Below are 21318 nucleotides of genomic sequence, written 5' to 3'. Positions count from 1 at the left end.
ACATGTATCTCCTCTCCTTCGCCAGATTGTGCCCCACCAAAAATCAAAAGAAAATAATAAGATTTTCTCAGAAGCATGGGAGAAACACAAGTTCAGGGCACCCTGGAAAGTAGTTTTTGACCAGTAGTATGGTTCCCAGAGTGAATTTGTGTCTCCAATCCACATTCTCTTTTTCTCTTTGTAGCACTACAGATCTGGGGCAGAAAGAGGCTCAAGGCATGGGTTCCCTCGCTCACAAGGTACCAAGTCAAATCCAGTAGGTTTCATGACAGTAAGAATGGTCTGCCTGTCTGTGTCCGTGCTGTGCAAGCTGGTAGGAAGCCTGTATTTGTTTCAACATGAATAAGGATTATAGAATGGTTATGCCAAAATTAATTTCTGTTTAAAGGGGAATTTCAGATTAGCTCAGGAATCTCAGGTAATTTTCCTTCAGGTGAAGATTAATGGGAAGGTGCTGATGGGATTTGAGTTGTCTGAGCTGGCATGGCTTTATATTATTGCACAAGGTGGTGTGGCTGAAGATGTGCAACAACTTTTAATCAGAGCTGCAGCTGCCCTGTAACTTTCAAGCACATTAACTCTTTGTATGTACAGGTTCAGTTTCTACCCTGGCCCTTGATCTCTTTGTGGGAGAAGGGTTTGAGTTGCATGCAGCTTTCTGGTTTGCATTTGTTCTAGTGGCACCCCAATGATCAGACATCCTGGCTGTGGGAGAGTGTTGCAGTTTCCATTTCAAAGCTTTTATTGTCCTGTACTTTTGTTGTTAAAGATTACATGCATTGGGCCATTGGGCTTTATAGGTTATAACAGTCTTCAGTGGCCTTTGGGATGCAATATATCTTCTGCGTGGGGATGTATTCTCCCAACTCTCCTGCCTGTTGTACTGGAAGGCATCAGACAGAGAAAGTTGCTATTTGCAACATTTGCTGAATTAGTTCAGAGAATGAAAACTGGGGTTGACAAGGGGGTGGTAGTGGCTATTTCCTGTTGATAGAGAAGGAGGCAGTTAGGGCAGATGGAGTGACAATAATCCCAACTGATTAACAAGGGGTTGGACCACAGGGATAGGTTATTTTTTCTGTAATGCCAATAACTGACCTCAACAGCTCTTTGGGATGTCTGGGCTGATGGGAGTTTACAGATATTGTAAGAGTGTGCAGGAGCCCCAGCCATCATGGGAGGGGTAAGCTCAGGACAAGGAGCAGTCACACATTGTCTCTGAGAAATGGAAATGTGCTGTACTGCCAGTTTGGTTGGACGACCTGTTTCTCTCTTGCAGCACTGGTTGGCTTCCCATTCAGATTTGGGATTTCAAAACCGATTACTTTTAGTTTAATGGTTAAATAAGCTCTGACAGTTTTTCATTGTCTTTTTTGTCTTCAGGCTCTCTCATTATCAAGACTCCTCTTGAAAGACTTTTTCCTGATAGACTCCCACTAGCCTTCCTTAAACTCCCACCACCCTTCCTTAGATTGCCTTCACTCATGTGGCAAATAGAAAACTTGCCCTTTTTAGACACTGGTCCCATCAGTTTCTCCCCTCTTGCAGGGAATCTGCTTATCCCAAAGGGAAGGTGTTGTGATCAAATTCTCTCTCTACCCTCAACCTTTAAAACTTCTTCCTCCTGACTCTTCTATTTCAGTTTGTACTGTCTGGTTCCTTAATTATTTTAAACAGATATTACAATGTGATATAGAGCCTGAAAGGATACAACTTCAGAAATTACTTTAATATGCAACTACAATACTACATAATTAGAAATTATAATTGCAATTAATGACTATAATTGACATTTGCTGTACCAGAAATGGCAGTATATTTTGAACTGAAATGATCTGAGATCTTTGTTCCTCTGCAGAGTCCATTAATCTTTGTTGATTCAGTAATTATCAAAGTTTTAAGCTTCTTCTTATGCCCTAGACATTGCAGAGACACAGAGTCCAGAGTATAGCTGAAAAACTTGCAGATATCTATCTTCATAATTTCATATAATAGTATATAATATAATTTGTGGTTTGGTTTTCAGCTGCATTATGAGCTTTTTATATTTGTATTTCAGTGTTTACAGAGGATGGACATTTATGCAAATTTCCTTTCCGGTTTGGTGGAAGGCTTTATCACACGTGTTTATCAAATTTATTTTCCAGAAAGAAATGGTGAGTTGACATAAATGAAAACAGCATTCAAATGAAATGTCATCCTTTTAGTGCATTAATCTTGCTTTTGGAGTAATTAAGATGAGCTGGAAGTTGTGCCCAAGGTGCAGTTCTGCTGCTGATGGCCGTGGCCCTCGGCTCAGGGTGTGCTCAGGGGAAGGGAGCCCTGGCACTGGGTTTGCACAGTCACAGGAGCCTCAGGAACTGCAGAAATGCTTCCTTGCTGCCCTGCCTATGGAACTGCAATTTACATGGGTGGCAAGAGCTTGTACAGAAACAGCAGGACTGATGGAATGGGCCTGGGAGAGACCCTCTGCTGAGGGAGAAAGGGACACTGACACCTGCAAGAGAGGACACTTGGTTAAGGGATTGTTTGATTTGTGCAGGCTGTACTTTTGCTGCAGCAGAGACCATCTGATTTTTGAGGAAAGCTGTTTTCTCCCCACCCCCATCTCTCTAATTTCTATCCAGATTGGCACCAGAACCCCTTTGGACAGTGCAGTCCTAAGAAGTGAAGTATTACTCCTGTTTGTTGGTTAATGATTTATTCTACTAGTGTGTTTAAGGCCATTTTGCCTTCTTTTGGGCAAAGGTTACTCTTTTACTTTTGCAGAAGCTGTTAGGAGTATTCATGATCCATTTTTGGGGTAGGAGCAGTCAGGGGGGAACCCTACTGAATTAAAGCATTGAATAAAAAAGATGAATTTTGCAGACAAACTCATTTGATAGGCATATATTAACTGAAATCAAAGGCAACAAAGCAGAGAATATGTGGGTACCAGTAATATGAAAATTATGCCCAGATGAGCCATGTGAAAGGCAAACATTTGCCTGTTTTCAGGGCAGAGATGATATTTTAGAGTTTATTTTACTTGCCCAGGCAGGGCAGAACTCTCATTTTTCATACTGGACTGTCTCATTTTTTCATGATCTGTTGGAGTCTTTCTGATGACACATCTGTTTCAAGTGTAAGTGCTGGTGTAATGTAAACAACACAAAACAAACCTGTTTGCACAAATAGACACTGAGCTTCAGGCTAGGAAACCACTTCAGAATTTCCCCAATATCCACTGATACAACCTAGCTAATAAAAGCCTCCAGGAAACAAGAATTTGAGACTATCTTAACTAAAGAAAGGGAACTGGAATACTTTACCAGTTTGAATCCTGTCTTTGATGAACTTTAGCCACAAAGAGTATGACCTTAGTACACAATTTCATGCAATGCTTAAGAGGGATCCTGTTAATACATGACACTGTGTATTTGTTTTTAGCCAGTTAGGGCACAGAAATGGAAAAACCTGTCAATGGATGTGGTCCAAGGTTAGAGCACACTTTAGAGCTGACCTTGAACAACTTGCTCCTATGCTTCTGACTTTTTAAAAGCCATTTACAAGCAGGGAGACAAGGAGGAGGACAGCTGGAGTTATTTGGATTTGACAGACCATTTCACCCTATGGGTGACCTTCTGACCAGTGTTTGCTCATCACTCATAAGCTAAAAGCAGCTTAATGTGTGACTTCAGGCACAGAGATGCCAGGAAAAGGGCCCTGAATAGCAGTTGGGAAACCTGCACTGTGCACTTTTTGTGTGACTTGGCACAGTCCCAGGCTGGACTTACACTGAATAACTGATCCCAGGGCACCTGGAAGGCTCCAGGTGAGGGCAAGGCTCGTGCCCTTCCTGCTCCTGCCTCCTGCAAGCTGCTAGGAAGGGATGATGGGAGGCTGGGTCCAAACTGCTTCTGAATTCTGAATTCCAGGAAACCCCACCAGGAGAGCCCTGACTTGAGTGTTTAAGTTCATGTCCTCAGTCTTCAAGTCATATTTTGGGTCAGGACTACAGGCAGGACTTTACAGTGCAGGCTAAACCCCACTCAAATTTGCTTTAGATTTATGTTTTCTCATACTACACATGACACAGATACTGTGTTTCAACATAAATCTGCTCCTGACCACAGAAAGCTCTCTCTACTTTGAGAGCAACAAACAAGCTGTATCTTTATAAATATTTATTGAAAATACAGGAAAGAAGACAGAATAATTACATTATTTAAATAACAGACTTCCTTTAACAGCATCCTGTATGGCTTTTCCCCTGAATTATAATCTGTTTTTACAGATTAATTTCCATTTAGTGGCCTATTACTAAGTCTTACATGATATCTTGCTAAGGATATAGTGTAAATTTTCCTTTTGTGCTGAGGAGAAAAAAAAATAGCTGGAATTTCTTCTGAGTTTCATTGGTACCTCCAGACAGACAAAGCAGTGCAGGGACAGACAGAATGGGGGTACAGTGAACACTGGTTAGAGCAAAAGGGGAGAGTGGTCTCAACTGGACCAAGCTGTGGCTGCAGGGAAGCTGCAGCACCCTGTCCCTGCATCCCAGGGTGGGATGGGTTCCTCAGATTCTGCTCTGGGGGAATGGCAGGAGCAGACCTTGCCTGAGATTTTGGCTATAAATGGGAAGGTGTTGACTCATGCCCTGCAGAAGCCTCATCCTGTGCTTGAGTTCTGCAGGGGCAGGGCCACTGGGCCAGGGTGAGCTTGGGTCTGTGTAGGAAGGACATGATCTTATCATCTTCCTTGGAAACAAGAAGACAACTTTTGATATCAGACTGGCCACAGACTGCAAACAGTGCAGAGGAAGCTTTTTGGCCAGCTGGATTACAGGATGGGGAGTTTCTGACAGTCCTGGAAAGGAGAAATACCTGTGGGCTGAGCTGGGAGATGTCAGGCATCAGGTTCTGAATTTTCCTGGAGCTGCCAGTGGTTGGTCTGGTGTTGTCAGAGTCTGTCAAGCTGTGTCTCATGGTCAGGACAACACCTAAAAAAAGTCTCAGGCAACCTCCAAGTTTCAAACATAGTGCCAACACCAGGTGTGATGGCAAAGCTCTTCAGGCCTGGGGCTTTGCTTGTTCTCCAAAACATCCTATTGTTAGGGCTCCCTCTACTCCTGATGGGAAAAACAGCCTACTTTCCATTGATCCTGCCTGCCAGTTAGGCCTCATCTTCAGTTTGCCCATTCCCCTGCTCTTTACCATCTATGGGTTTAAAATGTTATTTAAATCAGTCCCTTGTAGTGGACTTTTCTGATATAATTAGTTCAGTATCTCTGTCCTTATGTTTTCACTTTCAAATTAGCAATTTTATATGACAAGCTGATGTGAAGATGTTTGCTATCCCGTAAATTTTGAGTGTGGGTGCATTTGCAAATAGCATAAAGTTATAATAAAGCCACTGGGTTGGTTTGGCTGCTGGAGGTAACATTCCAGAAGACTGAAAAGTCACCATTTCATTTTTGGTAAGCCTCCAATCAGACAAAACATTTTTAAAAGAAAAGGAGGGAGATCTCACAGGAAGTGAGATCTTTGGTGGAAAATATAAAAGGATTATGTCACTGTGCAAGAAGCTTGGCACCAAGGAGGCAACTTGGCATCACTAGGGGGGGATCAATCTCACTGTAGTCACTGCAAGGCAATAGGGAAGGACTGGCTGGGCAGAGCATCAAGTGGGAGGACCAGTGGTTTGTGGAGAGCTGGTAGAAGAAGCCTCTGTCAGGGTCTCTGATGACAAAAAATACTTTTAAGATGGAAAAATTTGAGATTCCCCTTTGCTTAGAACTTGGCTGCTGCTGAACAGTGACATGAGCAGTGCTGAGGACACTTTTATCTCATTTCTCACCTTCATTCTTGTGCACACTAGACCACCCTTTAAAGAAAGCACAATGCACTTCCCACAGAAGGATCTTTGAGGAATTTCCATCAGCTTCCAGGAATTTCACCAGCCTTAATTCCTGTGAGAGAACAGCTCTTTAAGCACGTGCCACCTTAATCTGCACCAGACTACCAAGCACCTCTTTTAGTGCACCTTTTATAATTGAGGTCACCCAACTTAATATACATGGCCTATCCAGGTGCTCCATAGGAATGATGCATTTTAAATACCACATAGCATCTAATTAAGAAGGAAAATAGGACAGTTAAAATGTAGACATGTGCTGCAATAAAATTTCTGTCTTGCTTGTGACATCCTAGGACAAAAAATTTGATCACACAACTGCTCAAGGAGTTATAAAACCAGGCATAATGGAAGTAGATCATCAGGCACATTAAATAAACTCCAGTGCCTTCTAATGTCATGTGGCTGATACCTATTATTCTGTATTATAACTGGCTAGGGAGGATGCTTTGGTGGACAAGACATGGATCTCCAAGGTACAACCTCAGTTCAGCCATGTGCTCCCTGTGTGTCCTCAGGGAAGCCTCCAAATCTGCTCCTGCAAAAGCGGAATAGCAGCTCTGTGCTCCTTGGGGTGCTCTGAGCCTGAGATAGCAGACTCAGATAACAGACCAGCAGTGAGGGTGGGCAGGACTCTGTCCCCTGCTCTCAGAAAAGGAGAGGTTTTGTCTGTGCCTTTGGAAATCACCCCCGTGTCAGTTATTTCCTCATTTCATCTTGCAAGTTCCAAAACAAGAATGCTTTAAAGGAACTGAGTGTGAAAAGAGTGAAACATGCTTGTCACTGAAAGTCAGGGAAAAGTCCCTTTGTGGACAGTCTCCTGCCTCTACAGATTACTACAGTAACTGTCAGGCATCAAAAATGGGCTGGGTCTGTTTTGCTTGTTTTGTAGTAAGTAAAGAAAACATTATTTGTCTTTGGTTTTGTTTTTATTCCTCTCTTTCTTTTTCTAATCCCAGAAATAGGAAGAATGTTGGGTTTTTCTGAAGGATTCATTGAAAATCTCAGGTCCTGCATTTACATCTTAATTTTAATATGTTTTTAATGTGATACAAGTGGAGCAAAGCAACTTTAACAAAAGAAAGCATATTTTTTCCTCTGCTCTTACAACAATTTGAATGAAACTGATGCTAATTAGAAAAAAAAACAAGCATGAATTTCCAGGCCACAAGAGTGTGAAGGCCCTGTAGTTTCAGTGCAGACATCCAGGTTGTTTAAATATGAACTAAGGCTATTTAAAGATGCACCAAGCTGCACCTTTGATTCTTTTCAGGTGTTCAACAACACATAACTTTGACCGGGACAGGAGATGGGGACACTGTGATTTGCTGCCTGGAGACCACCTGCCCAGGGACCACCTGCCCAGGGGCCACCTGCTCAGGGACCATCTGCCCTGGGACCACCTGCCCAGAGAGCATCTGCCCAGGGGCCACCCCAGAGAGCACTCGCCCAGAGAGCACTCAGGTAAGGCCATGGCTGAGCTGCTCCAGGTGCCTGGCTCCTACTTTATCACCAGCAGGAAGGAGGGAGAGTGCCTTCAGTGCAACTTTTATTTGTGCATTTATTTTGAAGCAAACCTTCACATCAGCTGTTTCCATAATCTCTTTGTGATGCTGCACAGCCAGAGCATTAGACTGTGAATATCACACAGTCTTTAATTCACTCTTTGTTGACTAACTCTAAGTCATGGAGAGAAATTATGGTAATGCCAGCATGGAAATCTAAACTCCTGCTGGAGACAAACACGAAGGTGATCATCTTCTCCTCCCTCATGGCTTGGATGTGCCTTTTAGCTTTCCCTAAATTACACAGCTGCATTTTCTGTCTGTTTGACCAGTTAATTTCCTTAGAAGGCACAGAAACGTTTGACACCCTGTACAACATACAGCCATCACTTCCAGCTTTCCTTTCTTGAGATCTCATGGGAAAGAGCAGTTCTCAAACCCAGACTTCCTTGAGCTCTGGGCTGTGTCAGAGAAGACAAGAGGCCAGACATGTTCATTGCAGGAGTCCTGAGGGATAATGAAAGGATTACTTGGCTGAACAGCTCTGTGGCTTCCTGTGGTCACCACACTCCAGTGCTACAATTACCTCATTGCGAGAGTCTGTCTGAAAGGGGAAGTCAAGGTCTGTGGCGAAGTCACCTTTATATATAAAAGTCACTTTAATTGACACATTGGGTGAAAGTTCACCTGGGAATATGCATCCCTGTCCTCAGCACTCCCTCAGTGACTGGCTTTGCTTATCTCTGTATCACTGGCTCCATGAGCTGGATGTTGGGGAATCCCATTTTATAAATAATATATATATATGTGTGTGTGTATGTATGTGTATATATACATATATACATATATGTGTATATATATACATTCTCATTTCATACAGCCACCGACCAGCTTGAAAAATCAGGTGTTGAACTGGTCAAACTTGATGCCCCTGAGGCTTTTTTTGGGATCTCTGTCCAATTCTGTTCATGTTCCTCTTTTTGCCGTCTCACAATTTTCAAACGAGACATGTTTAGTCTGCAGGATATGACCAATAGCCTTAGATATTCACTTCCCACTCTCAAATGAAGGGCTTTTTCTACCAACCCCTTTCAGGGAGCTCTCCAGTGTCAGGAGTCTCATTGCCAAGCTGATTGCAATCTACCAGAGCACTTGAAAAGCCAAATTAGCTGAATCATGCTCACAGTCTAGAATTAAGCCGTGCACAGCATCACCTTTTTAAATGTAGTTACTTTAAATTATTTTCCAGCCTGGCTTTAAAACAGATTAACAGTAGATCAGAGGCCAGTGACCTAGCCGCAAAACAAGCAGCAATGTATACAACTTTGTAATGCAAGTGTGCCAGACATGAACATAGACTTTATGGGCAGCTCATGCTTACAAGAGTCAGGTTGTGAGGGCTGCACTTACTCATCAGTGGCTTCCCAGAGCTTAAAATACAAAAAAAAAAAAAAAAAAAAAAAAAAAAAAAAAAAAAAGTTACATGTGTGAGAAAGGAAAGGAAAGAGAAAAAAGGAAGGGGTAGCTAGAAGAGATCACCACTGGCTGTTGCAAAATAAAAGATAACCCTTTATTTCTGGAAGCATTTAGAATTTGAAAAAAGTAAAGGCAAGGGTTTTTGGCTGTTATTTTGTTTATAAACATAAGTCTACTTAGTTTTTTTTTTTTTTTAAGCAGCAGTTTTTGGATTTGGGAAATGTTTAACAGATCATTAACCGTAGCTTAAAGTGAGCAGGTCTATGATGAGGTTGAAAGGAAAAGCAATTTAATGGATGAAGGGAATTTGAAGCCAAAGAAGGAAAGTTTGCCTGGAAGAAATAAGCAGTCAAACTGAACACTGCTTATCTCTAAAACGTGTAAAATAATACTTTTAAAAAATTCCACTAATGTATTAAATCTTTGAATGTTTTTTCTTGAAAAACAAGAAAAATGTTGAATTTCAGGGAGGGAGTATCCTTTGTCCATAAGAGTTTGGTGAACAGTGTATCCATTGGCATGGAGAAGGAGCTTCTTTAGAGCAAAGGCTGAAGCACAGACTCTCTCCAGGCCAAGATTACCACATGCATATGACAAGTCAGCTTCAAAATGATGGAGGTGCTTACAAACCAATGTTAAGCAAGCACTGAAAGCTTTGATCCAGAAAAATACACCTGCCAAATTCGAAGGGAAGTTTAACCAGGAGGCCTTTAGCTCTAGGATGAAGAGAAGCCTGGGTTGGAAGTTTCTGCTAGAGGGAGCTGTTAGTACTGCACACACGTGGGCTGTGCAGGCATAGCTCACATATATGTACAAATGTCCATCAATGTGAAATGCCCCTATAGGTGGGAATTCCAGATTTTGGGCAGGCTGGTAGGACTACTTCTCTGAATGTCTGGAAATCTTGGACAAGTGGCCAAACCCCCAGGGAGACCCAAACATGGGGGAGAAAATTGCCAGACAGTATATGTAAGATCCCTTTGGACTGATATGGAAAGAAATAGTAGAGTGGTTTGGGCTGGGCAGGCAAGAGGAAGAGGCATCATCCTAGGAGGAGCTCTGAGGAAAGTGGGTGGCAGAAACAGAAAGTTTTTGTTGGGAAATATGGGCAGAAAGGTGAGACAAGGCTACTGCTCAATCAGCAGAGACTCGGAGAGGTGAAGCTGCAGTCAAGATGAGAGCTAGCAAGCATGGAGTGTTTTATCCATGAGGATGCTTTAGACAGTGCTGAGAAAGTGTGGACTTGGCAATTCCCAGTTAATGGATAGTTAATTGTGGGCAGGATTCCCCACTGGGAACTGAGATGTGTCCATCTGCTTATGAGCAGAAGTTGTTCCTGGATTCCAGGAAAGATGTGGAGCAACACAGAACATGCCTGGAAGGTCAGACTGGAGTGGTGGGTGGGATGTAGTGAGGAACAGATTGAGAAAGAAATAAATGAGTGGAAGTTCTTCTTGCAGATTTAACAAGGGTACAAAAAATTTCTTCAACATTTGTTACAGCAGAAGATGGCTTGGAGATCAGATCATGGCTTGGATGTAGTGGGAATAGGAAATACAGGATTTTCCTTTGAGGAAACATTACAGCACTAGAAGTTTCATAACCTTCAACAGCAGGAAGAGTAGGAATGTCACTGACTTCACTTGCTTTCCCTTGATGTTATCCTGGATTGAAACTCCCAGTGAATACACCCAGACCTGCTATCTGATAGGAATTACATCACTCTCTTCTGAAGTAAATATTTTGATCCCTGCAGGGGAAGCTCAGATTTACCCTGCTGTAGCAAATTCAGGACGCACCCTTTGTGCTTCACCTCAGCCCTGCTCATGTGTGCCTGTGCCTCTGCATGTTGCATCTCATGCTCAGGACACACAGTCTGGCTGAAGGAGCACCTGGATTGAGTAACCCTGGAGATGGCATAGCAGAGTTTGACTAGCATTAAAAAGGAAGATTTGAATGCAGACAAGCTGTTGGGCCAACTCTGGAGCAGGTGTAAACTTGTCGTTGGTTAACTTCAGTGGAGATTCATCCCTTGGCCCTGCCTGAAATCAGAAACACTGCCTGACCAGCAAGACTCTTACTCCTTTTACATTGCACATTGCCAAGTAAAGCTTCTATTGCACGAGCTGTCGTGGCACCTAACTCCTCTCCCACCACATTTTCCCATCATTCAGATAATTCCCCAGTAAATGGAAATATGCTGGACTGGTCCAGTTTTCATCTTTCTTGGTGTGATTTACTTGGATGTGTAAATGAGGATACAAGCATCATCATGTCACCCCAGGACAATGTGCTTTGTGGTTTTCTTTATAATTTTCCCCTTGGTTCCAGCTGTCCATTCGTTTTAGACATAATCCAAAATCCCATGGCAAATCCTTCTGTCGAGGGCTGTCCTTTGAGCAGTTTGAAAGTGATGCGCGATCCCGGCGGTGGCGGAGGCCGGGCAACGCTGCAGCCTTCCTCCTTGCAGCCTTCCTCCCTGCAGCCTTCCTCCCCGCCCAGTGTAAAGGCACAGCTCCATCTTGTGGGCACCTGGCCCGTCTTCTTCCTCGCCACAGGGCCAGCTCTGGGAACTCCAGGTGTGCCAGGGCCTACCCCCTTCAGCCAACTTAGTCTTGGGGCATGAAGGTTCAGCTCAGAACCACATGGCTCAGATCTGCCACATGGTTTTTAAAAGCTGGGTAAATATGTTTCCATATTCCCCAAACCCGCTGTCAATTGGTTGGACAAACTTAGTTTTACATTAGTAGATGGTATTAAACCCACTGAGCATGGTTTACGGAGCCAAAAGGACAAAGCATGACTTATACCATACTTATTAACAACAACTTCTTAGTGGCCTCTCCAGATCACTGCGCAGACAACCCCTGCCAAAATGGAGGGACCTGTTCTCTCACTCACAGCCACAGGATGTACCACTGTACCTGTCCTGAGGAATTCACAGGCGAGGACTGTCAGCTGAGTAAGTATCTTCTGCCACCAGTGTTACAACATGAAATATGAATAGTAAGTAGAGCTCATTAATGTTTGCTTAATGAAAAGGTAGTGCTGTTGTGATGGGAGAGACCACTGCAGCATGAATGTTTGTGTAGGTGGATTTCCAAATGGTTATGACAGACAATCCATTCCTGACAGGACAACTGAAAATAACTTGACTCTGCAATTATAAATCCAAGTATGCTCTGAGCATGGGAAACACAAAAAGCCTCTTCTCCTTCCTTTGCTGTTTTTAAGATTTAAATATCCCTTATATGTTTGGAAATTACTAATATTGCACTAGTCAGTGCACAGAGATGTGAAAAAACAGCACAATTTCAGGTGATGCCATGTTCCTTATGTACATGCACATGCTGGGGACAGTGATGCTGTCCTGCCTACAGGGCTTTAGGAGAAAGCCACCTCTGCCCTGAGGTTCCTGGAGCTGTTGCTCTACTGGCTCAGTGCCTCCACACTATGGAGGCTGGCTAGCTTGAGAAGAGCTGTCAACAAACATGGATCTGTTCAACAGGAAAAAAGGGATGAGCAGGGAATGATAATAGAGATTGTGGTGCCATTTCTTGCACGAAATAACATCTGAAAGCTTGTGTTGTTTGTAAAACTTTATTTCAGAGAAATGTTTTGACAACAGCCTCTATGAATTCTTTGATGTGGAAGTGAGCTGGTCAAGAGTCCAAGGAGGAGCAGTGGAGCAGTGCACGTGTATGCATGGCCAGATGCAGTGTGAGCGCGTGGAACACGAGAGTAAGGCTCTGTTTTGTACCACAGCTGTAGCTCTGCATGGAGGGGGGATAAAGGGCAGTGAGGGTATCAAAGCCTGAGAGGTGTTACACACCCTAATGCTGCCCTTACAGCTCTCTAAAAGACAACATTTTAGCTTTCCTTTCCAAGAGTGAGCAGTTATACTGACCCAGGAAATCCCTTCAATGTGTCCATCCTTATTTGAGGAAGCAACTATTTTAGGAGGAATTTTAGGGACACACATTGTTTTCTTACAGAGGAAAAAATATATAAGAATATACAACAGGTTATATAGTAGAAGTGGTAAAATTCTTTCTCCAAAACTATGACCTGCCTGAGAGGTGAAATCTGCACACCAACAATCACTTCATATTGCTGTTTTGCCTCTGTTTCTTCCCAAGTCCATCTCACTCTTGAATTAGCAGCATGTAAATTTTACCTGCCTCCAAGATCCCGTAAGGGCTGCATTGGCTCCAGGGTCCCCATGATTTTTGGCCCATTCCTGGCAGGTATGATGCTTACATTATGAAGCCTCCTCCTTTTTTAAGGGGCTGCCAGGAGCCCAACACCCTGGCCAGCCAGCACTGGATATGCACTTCGGGTTGTCACCCATCTGAATAAGCCAGCACGGCTCCTTTCATTTGGAGGAGAGATGTTGGGAAGCAAACCATGTGCCTCACCTACACATGTGCTCTGGTATGGCTATTCTGTTCGTCTGGCTAACTTTTACCTTGCCCAGATTCACAAGTAAGTCGCTGTACAAATTAGTTTCATAAAAGCCCTTTGGAATGTGTAGGTGCCTTTATTCCCTTATGTAATTGGAAATTAAAGTATGAAGAGTCAGTGGCTTTCTAGGACATTGAGAGTCCATGTGAGAGTTGGAAAATTTGATAGACTGAATACTTCCCAATCACAGATCTTAAATATTTAACTGAGCTCCCTACTAGATATGTTATTATAAATTCTAATAGAGCTTAGTGGCAAGTCTAGAATTGGCAGAACCCTCTATAGAGGAAGAAATGTTAATACCATCTCCACTAGTAATAATAATCACCACCCCCATTTTACCTATTGTTCACTGATAATATCTTTCAATAGCTGAAATTATCCAATAGCAAGGAAAACAATAGACAGACCTCAGTGGGCAGAAATCATTTGAGTTTCCTTTTCTTTAATTTATCACAAGTGTAGGTCTGACATAAACAAAGAAGAAAAACTTCCCCCAAATGCATATGCACAGAGGAGACGCACTAGAATAAGTTAAAATGGGCTGATTCTCTTGAATAATTTGTACCTTTGGTTTGACCATTGGTTGTGTTTCCTTGTAGGTTGTGTTCATAATCCTTGCATGAATGGTGGAGAGTGCAAGATGGTTGTCTCCACTGGGAATATAGTATGTGATTGCAAAGAAAATTATGCAGGAAAGTATTGCAATATTGGTGAGTATAACAACCTACAGGCAGACAGAATTAGGAGTTTTCATCTGGGTGTAAGGCTGGTGGGTTTGGCTCTGTTGTGTTCTGCATTTGAGGACATTTCTTGTACCAGCTGAAGAGTCACACAGAACAAGGGTTTAATGTATTTCTCCAGTGTAAAATATAACACACACTTCACCACTGAGACTCAGCTTCTAAAAATATTTTTTCACGCCCTTTACTTTATAGAAAATCAAACAGAAATTTTAATCCAATTACACATGCCTATAAAATAAGTGCATACTTCTATTTTGCAGAATCAGTCACAGAGTTCTACTATAGAGCTACTGCCTCCCTACACATCCACACATCCCCTATAAAGCAGGGATTTACATCTGACAAAATCTAGCAGCCATTCTTTGGTAGCGCTCAATGACTGTGGGACAGAGAAAATGCTCATCCTTTGGGTTACTGGCCATTTTAAGTTAATAGCACATTTAGCCCAGTACAGGTTATACAAAACCCCTTCCTTTCTCTGGTGGGTCAGAGAAATCTCTTTTTTGGTATCTATGTGTAAGTCCTGTTTTGTATTTTAGATGCTACATAGTTTTGGTAAAACTTTCCTCCAGAAGACTTAACATTTATCCCAGCAGGGGTTAAATCTTGCTTGCATGCTATATCTGCAAGTCGTGCCAGTGGCTACTTTTTAAATAAATGTACATTTTAGGCATAAATTTTAATAGACCTTCAGCCACACAATCCTGTGACCCCATCAATTCCCTGGCTGTGTCTTTCTGGGTGCATAAATCCCATGGCTCATCAAAACTGAGGACATGACTTCCAGTGGCTCTGGTGAGCACTTTCTTAATCCAAATGGGTGGTGGGGTAAACAACCTCGTAATGAACACTGCAATTTATATCTGCCATTCTTTTTGTTACTCGGATAGTTAACAAATGGTGTAGTCAACTATTCTAGCTGGGGAAAAAAAAAATCCATTTGGGAGACCAGCAGTACAGCTGGAAAAGCAAATTGCAGGAGTGAGTGGGTAAATTGGACAATGTATGAGCTGGTCCTGGACTCACCAGGTATCTGATGAATCATGAGAAATGGCTTTGGGACTCTATAAATCCTTCATAAGGAGCACTATTTTAGCTCAGTTGCTCTGTCCTTTAGTTACCCTGGGGAGATTGTTCCAGGCTTTGGGAATGCTGCTGCAGGGATCTGGGCGAGGGGCTGCACAGCACACACTGTGTGACCTGGAGCCTGGGGCAGGGCTGCCCTCTGCTCATTTTCACAGTAAACTGCTTTTCCAGTTCCTGTTTTATTATCAGCTTCCCCTGCCCCAGGCAGCAACGGTGCAAACAGAGACATCCACCCAGCAGGGCTGGATCATCAACACCAGAAAGGCAGCTTTACATCTGTCATACAGGTTTCTGACTAGCTTAGAACAAGAAATAAGCAGGTGCTCTTTGATTGCTTGAAAATAATAAAGCAAACATTTGGTTTGCTAAACAAGTGGCTTTGGATGCTTACAATCCGTGTTCAGCTTCCTAACACCCCTACACAGAAAGGGAACTGAAGGATTGTGTTTGTGTCAGGGCCTTGCAAAAAGTCTAAAAAAAGAAAAAACTCTTTGTCAAGATGCAGTCATTCTAAATTAATGCAAATAAATTAATCTTCAGGTCTACACACCTGGTACTATCACCACAGTAGGGCAATGGCATTCTGGTGAAAGTGCCTTGTATTCTCTGAGCGCTCAGAAATTATTTTTAAATATTTGTTGGATTAATTTTTTCTTTAACACTTTAATTTCATGCAGTGAACAGAAATGGCTTTTTTCCTTTGTTTCCTTTTTACTGTCTTGTACAGTTTCCCTTGTCTAACAGGATGTACTTGTGAGATTACCCTTTAGTTGGAATAGCTGGTGGCTACAATGCTTGATTCAGAGAAAGTGTTACAGTATTTCCTTTCCAAAGTGCACTTTATTCTGAATTATCAGTTAAAGAGGCAACCTTAAAGCTAAGGTGTGATGCAAAAATGTTTTCTTAGATTTTTTTTTTAAGCAGAAACCAATTTAATAAACAGGAAGTCTCCCAGACTGTTATTGAGATGTAATATGTTTGAGGTATCCTCTGCCCTTGACTTACACAGAGAATAACCAGCCTTCATATGAATCTAATGAAAAACCAGAAAATTTATCTTAACATTTTATGCAAAAATCTTAAACATTATACTCAAAAATATTAATAAATGAAGTACCATCCTTCATCCATCAGATCACAAGCTTTAGTGCTGTTGTGCCTCAAGCACTGGTACAGTAGACTGAGGAGCAAAACCAGGAGAAAAGTACTGAAAACACCTCTTGGTTGAGGATATACTTAGCAGATGCTTGGACCATCATATCTGTCAGACCTTTACCTGTTTTCCATGAATTTGTCTAAATTCTTCAGTATTCCTTTATGCTTTCCCCTTTCACAGCATTCCATGTCAAGAAATCCCAGATTATAAATAGATGTGATGAAAAGAACTATTTTCTATTGTTAACAAAAAACCTACTGCCTGGTAATTTTATTCTTCCCCTTTGAACAGTGAGTAACAGAATAATCATAACTTTTGTGATTTTAAAGATACCTATTTATCTGTCCATTACTTTTTGGACTATAATGTCCCTACCAGTACTCAAAACTCATCTTTGATCTTAAAATTCTCTTGCAAACAATCATCATATATGTGTGTGTGTGTGTATATATGTGTATGTGTATATATATTTCTAGACTATTATCATAAATGACCATATAGCTACTGGAAAATCATGAGCTGACTTAAAATAAAAAAGAGAGATGATAAAAGTAACAGAGGAGATATCCATCACAAAGGAGATTGATATACAAAAGACAGTTTCTAATATAGATTTCTATTCTTTGTGGCAATACATTATTTTTTTCTTAAAGAAGAAACTTGCAGTACTTAAGAAAGAACTGCCATTTAAAAAAAGTGTTCTGAGACAGTTTATATGCATAGGATTTCAGTGAAGTTTAATTTTGAAGGAAATTAGAGGCATCACCAACAAATCTCTCCCCAAAGAGATGCTGTTTAAAATTGTTCAAGGAACCATGTTTAATTAAGTTCAATTCATAATAACTGTCCTTAAATATGCACCTGTTTTCAGAAATAAGGATTTTGTGCTAAAAGAGTAACTGCATTCTCTTTGAAAGCAGAAATAAGGATTTTGTGCTAAAAGAGTAGCTGCATTCTCTTTGGAAACAGCTCTTGCTGGGACAGCTCTGAATCCAGGCTCTAGGGGAAGATTCAGAATCAATTGCCCAGTCATGAGTAGCAATGGTTGTCTCACTGAACACAGAAATTTATCAAAAGAGCCCAAATCCAACCACTTTAGCAGTGGCAAATGTGGGCAAGAAGTGAAACCTGAGAAAGATGGGAGTGGAATATTTTATCTCTAGCCCAGGCTGGCATTGGAAATGGAGAGCGGATTTATTTGTAGATAATTAACTTTGTAAATATTTATCTTTACTGGAGGTGATAATTGATGACAAACAGTTATAAATATGTAATTGTAAAATTACTTTGACATTTTATGTTTCTTTGAACAGATAGGAGCCATAGTGGAGATGTTGGATATAGAGGAGGAGTTATCTGGCCAGAGGACAGATAATTCATTATAATATGCATTTATGGAGAAGTTAAAGGGAATTTAAGGGTAAAGGAAGGAGATGTAGAAATATTTTTTTCAGGGGGTTAGTGCCTTCAGGTTTCTGTGGTTGAAACCCCACCATTGCATTCACAGTTTTTGCTTTAGTTTATGGAATGTGAATGGAAATGAATATATATTTTGCCAGATTTCCATGTAAAAGCACTTCCTTTCTCTTACCACAGCTTTGTTACTGTTGGTTGGATGTCAGTTGTTATTAAATTTGGGGTGCTTATTTGTATTTTAAATTCATTCTTGATGTATTATTATTTATGCTTTATTTATATTCTGATATGTTAGTGGGGTATATTTACTCTCTTAGTCACCAAGTCTTTTCCTGAAGCATTTGCTCACTGTGGTTGTGGGTTGCACTGGGTTTGAGTGCATTGGGAGCACTGCACAGAGGATTAAACATTTTGAGTTTATGGATTTGATAATATTTTGATAATGTTTTTGATAATATTTTGGTCATGAAAAGTGAAGTTGGTGAAGGTATTTCTCAAAACTCTGCTTTGTAGTGTTTGGGGGTATTTTCCTCATTAGGCTGTGGATAATTGAATTAGAGGGGTACCATATCTTTAAAGAAAGCATGGGTTGGAATTCTAATTGTGGAAAGCTTCTGGTTATGTAAGGAGATGTGGTGTATGTCAGAAGTAGGCTGAGGATTTTCAGAAAAGGAAGATGATAGAATAGCTGAATATATAATGACCTACAGGAAAAAACCCCCAAAACTTCTTGGCCACATCTTTAGGGGTTAAACTGGAGGAGTTTGAGGTAATAGAATTAGCAAAAAATGACAGCAAACCCACCTTTTTAGTGGTTCATTTACTGAAATAGTGTGTTGGCAGTTTTCTACTAAAAAAGCTACTTTAGTAAAGGAAATTCAGCTCTGGAGGCTGGCAGGAAAGTTTTAAATATTTTTTGTTTTCTGAAGAAGACATAAGATAATGAATTTTAACTTTCTGCTTTATATTTACCCTGTACTAGAATGCTTTTGGATTAGTGTTTGATTTTTTACTTTCTAGAAATGCAGAGGGAAACAGGGTGAAGTATAATAACAAGGTCCCTTGGCTGACAATGATAAATGAGCATTTAACTGGTCAGTCAGTCCCCCACTGAACTTGGACAAGTGGATCTGTAAGTAAGGCTTGAAAAGAGTTTCTAAGTGAGGCTGAGATTATGCTTGTTGCTTGCTTGTGTGAAGCACTGAGCTTAATAATGTGACTAGGCTGGAAAATAATAAAGTCATTCTTTCTCTGCAGTTGTGGAAAAATAGGTGGAGCAGCAGATAAAAAAGCAACATTATGTATTAATACATATTATTTATTAATATGGCTTGTAGAGGTGATTATGTATTTGCACAGGACAAGTTTTAGAGGTCACCATGGAATTTGAATGAGGGGAAGGCATGGGTTAATAATGCAAGGATAATGAAGAGAAAGCCTAGGGTGCCACTGCAGAAATAGTAATGGTGGGTTGGATTTTTATCAGATTTTGAATTATTAAAATAAAATTCTACAATGCTGGAGTTATAAGGATAAAACTATGCCCAGTGGACTGTTGCCTGCAATGATCAGTGGAAGGAGGCCCTGGAAGATGAAGAGATGGGTGAGCATGGCATTGTCCACTAAACCCCTACCTGTGATTCATTGCACTGAGACAGTGCCACTCTAGGGGATGGTGAACAGGAGACCAGAGACAGCTGTGGCTTTGCAAAACAACCATTCCATGTCATTTACGGAGGTGACAGATGTGAGCAATGACAAGCTCTTCTTATCTCCCAGCCTTCTTTTTAATTTTAGGGCCATAATAAAGCTTTTGGCTAATATGGAGAAAAACAAAAATGAAGGAAATACTGTTTGAATTGAGGTTATGGATTAGTAATTTGTGTTTGACACCTTGGCAAATGTGGGCTAGAGATGAGAGCTAATGAGCTGTGCTGGTAGCAGCATGGCATACAGCAAGGACTGTCTCTGTAAGGATTGGAAGATAAGGCAGATAACAAAGAAGAGGAAAAGATTTCTCAGAGATAGAAGTAGGTTCAAGATCCACAAATTACTTCTTTATTTTTACATAGATGTGCACTTCCAGATGCTGGTGGGCACCAAGTTTTCTGTGTTTTGCCCTCTATTCCTACAGTGTTGCCTTTTTAGATGACAAGTCTTTGTTCTAATCCTAGTATAAACGAATATGATTAATATCAGCAGCCTCCAATATGAAGCAGCTGCTTAGTCCTTAGTCTTGTGAGAGTGCCTGACTTGGCAGCAGTGCTACTGGGTGCTGGTTAATTAAAAGCCATTAGTGTGTTTTTAGTCCTATTTGTGATGTGTTTGGGATGTGACAGTGGTTTCAGTTCATTATGCTACAGAGGGCACATCTTCTCTTGCAGTGCAAGAGGACTGACATCTCTTAACCCATGCAGGCTGTTGTCCTGTGTAATTGTCAGGAAGGTGGTTGAAAGGAAGATGTGGAAGATACAGCTCATCCTTGGATTACTGCATTGTTTGTTTCTTCAATATTCTGCTTTCTCAGCCTACTCTGGATGCTCTGGGGGCTCAAGAGACCCCCATCTCTCATTAAAGTCTCTCCACAGAGCAGCTGCTCCTCTGCTGACCATCATTCACTGCTACACAGTCTGTTCCTTTTCCTGCACAATGAGTTATTTTGGCTCAGTCTCTAAGCACATCAGAACCTACCGGTATATTCAAAAGAATGAAAGCTTTCACTATGAATTAGGCACTCAGATATTCTTCAAAATCCTGTATGGCAGGCTGTGTAACTGTCAGAGTAATATAGCACCGATATTGGCTTGTTGTTGCCAGAATTTCTTTCCCCTAGCTCTTGACAGCCTTTTCCTAAATATATTGCTCCTATTAGCTTTATATACCTACCTATTGGATTGCATTTATGTCTCTGTAAATCTTAACTATTGTACTAGAATTGAACATAATAAATAGAAAAATGAAATGGAAAAAAAGCCACTCCTTCCTCTTATGTAGGATATTACTTTTCTAAGCTATAAGAAAGTACTGGCAGAGTTTATAGATTTCTGGATTTAAACTTTTATATTAAAGAATTCAACTTATTGAGAAGTTAGCTTTGTACATTACCTTTTATAACAGATATAAATCTCTTCAGTTTTACCTCAGATGATCTAAGCATTGGCAAGTATGAAGGGACAAAGAGACTTTAAAGAAGAAATATATTAAAAAATGTCTAGTTTCAGTAAATGTAATGTGCCATCCTCATGTCAGCACGCAACTTTAAGAGGTTTTGTGCATATAAATCACTTTTTTCCCCCCAGTCTTAAATCCATCCTTGTTTTACATGTTAATTTTCTGCTAGATTAATTAATTACAAAAAGATGCCAATTTTCCCACCTTTCTGCCCAGCTTTTAGCTCAGGCAGATTGGTTGTGCCATAATCAGGCTGCAGTTTCAGCAGGCATTCATTCCAGTGTTAGGTGCTGTCAGTCCAGAGGTTGTACTGCTATTCAACAACTAGAAAGTGACACAATTATTTGAATCAATTATTTGTTATATATATGTTCAATCTGCTGTTCATGACCCCAAAAAGAAA

General features: G+C 41.0%; 1 protein-coding gene across 3 annotated transcripts in view; it reads left to right on the top strand.

Moving 5' to 3' along the window:
• The window catches only part of HGFAC (HGF activator), a 40776-nt gene that overhangs the window by 1780 nt on the left and 17678 nt on the right, over window positions 1-21318 (top strand). For 2 of the 3 annotated variants that reach the window (XM_074541634.1, XM_074541632.1), the window contains exons 2-7: window positions 185-239; window positions 2060-2156; window positions 7169-7359; window positions 11713-11838; window positions 12486-12617; window positions 13943-14053. In XM_074541634.1, coding sequence (XP_074397735.1) covers window positions 185-239; window positions 2060-2156; window positions 7169-7359; window positions 11713-11838; window positions 12486-12617; window positions 13943-14053 — 712 coding nt within the window. The remainder of the gene's footprint in view (window positions 1-184; window positions 240-2059; window positions 2157-7168; window positions 7360-11712; window positions 11839-12485; window positions 12618-13942; window positions 14054-21318) is intronic. The other variant, XM_074541633.1, reaches the window with a different exon arrangement.

The sequence above is a fragment of the Zonotrichia albicollis genome, chromosome 5 (genome assembly GCF_047830755.1).
Source record: "Zonotrichia albicollis isolate bZonAlb1 chromosome 5, bZonAlb1.hap1, whole genome shotgun sequence".
In the NCBI taxonomy this organism is placed as follows: domain Eukaryota; kingdom Metazoa; phylum Chordata; class Aves; order Passeriformes; family Passerellidae; genus Zonotrichia; species Zonotrichia albicollis.
This window is presented reverse-complemented; position numbering and strand designations above follow the sequence as displayed.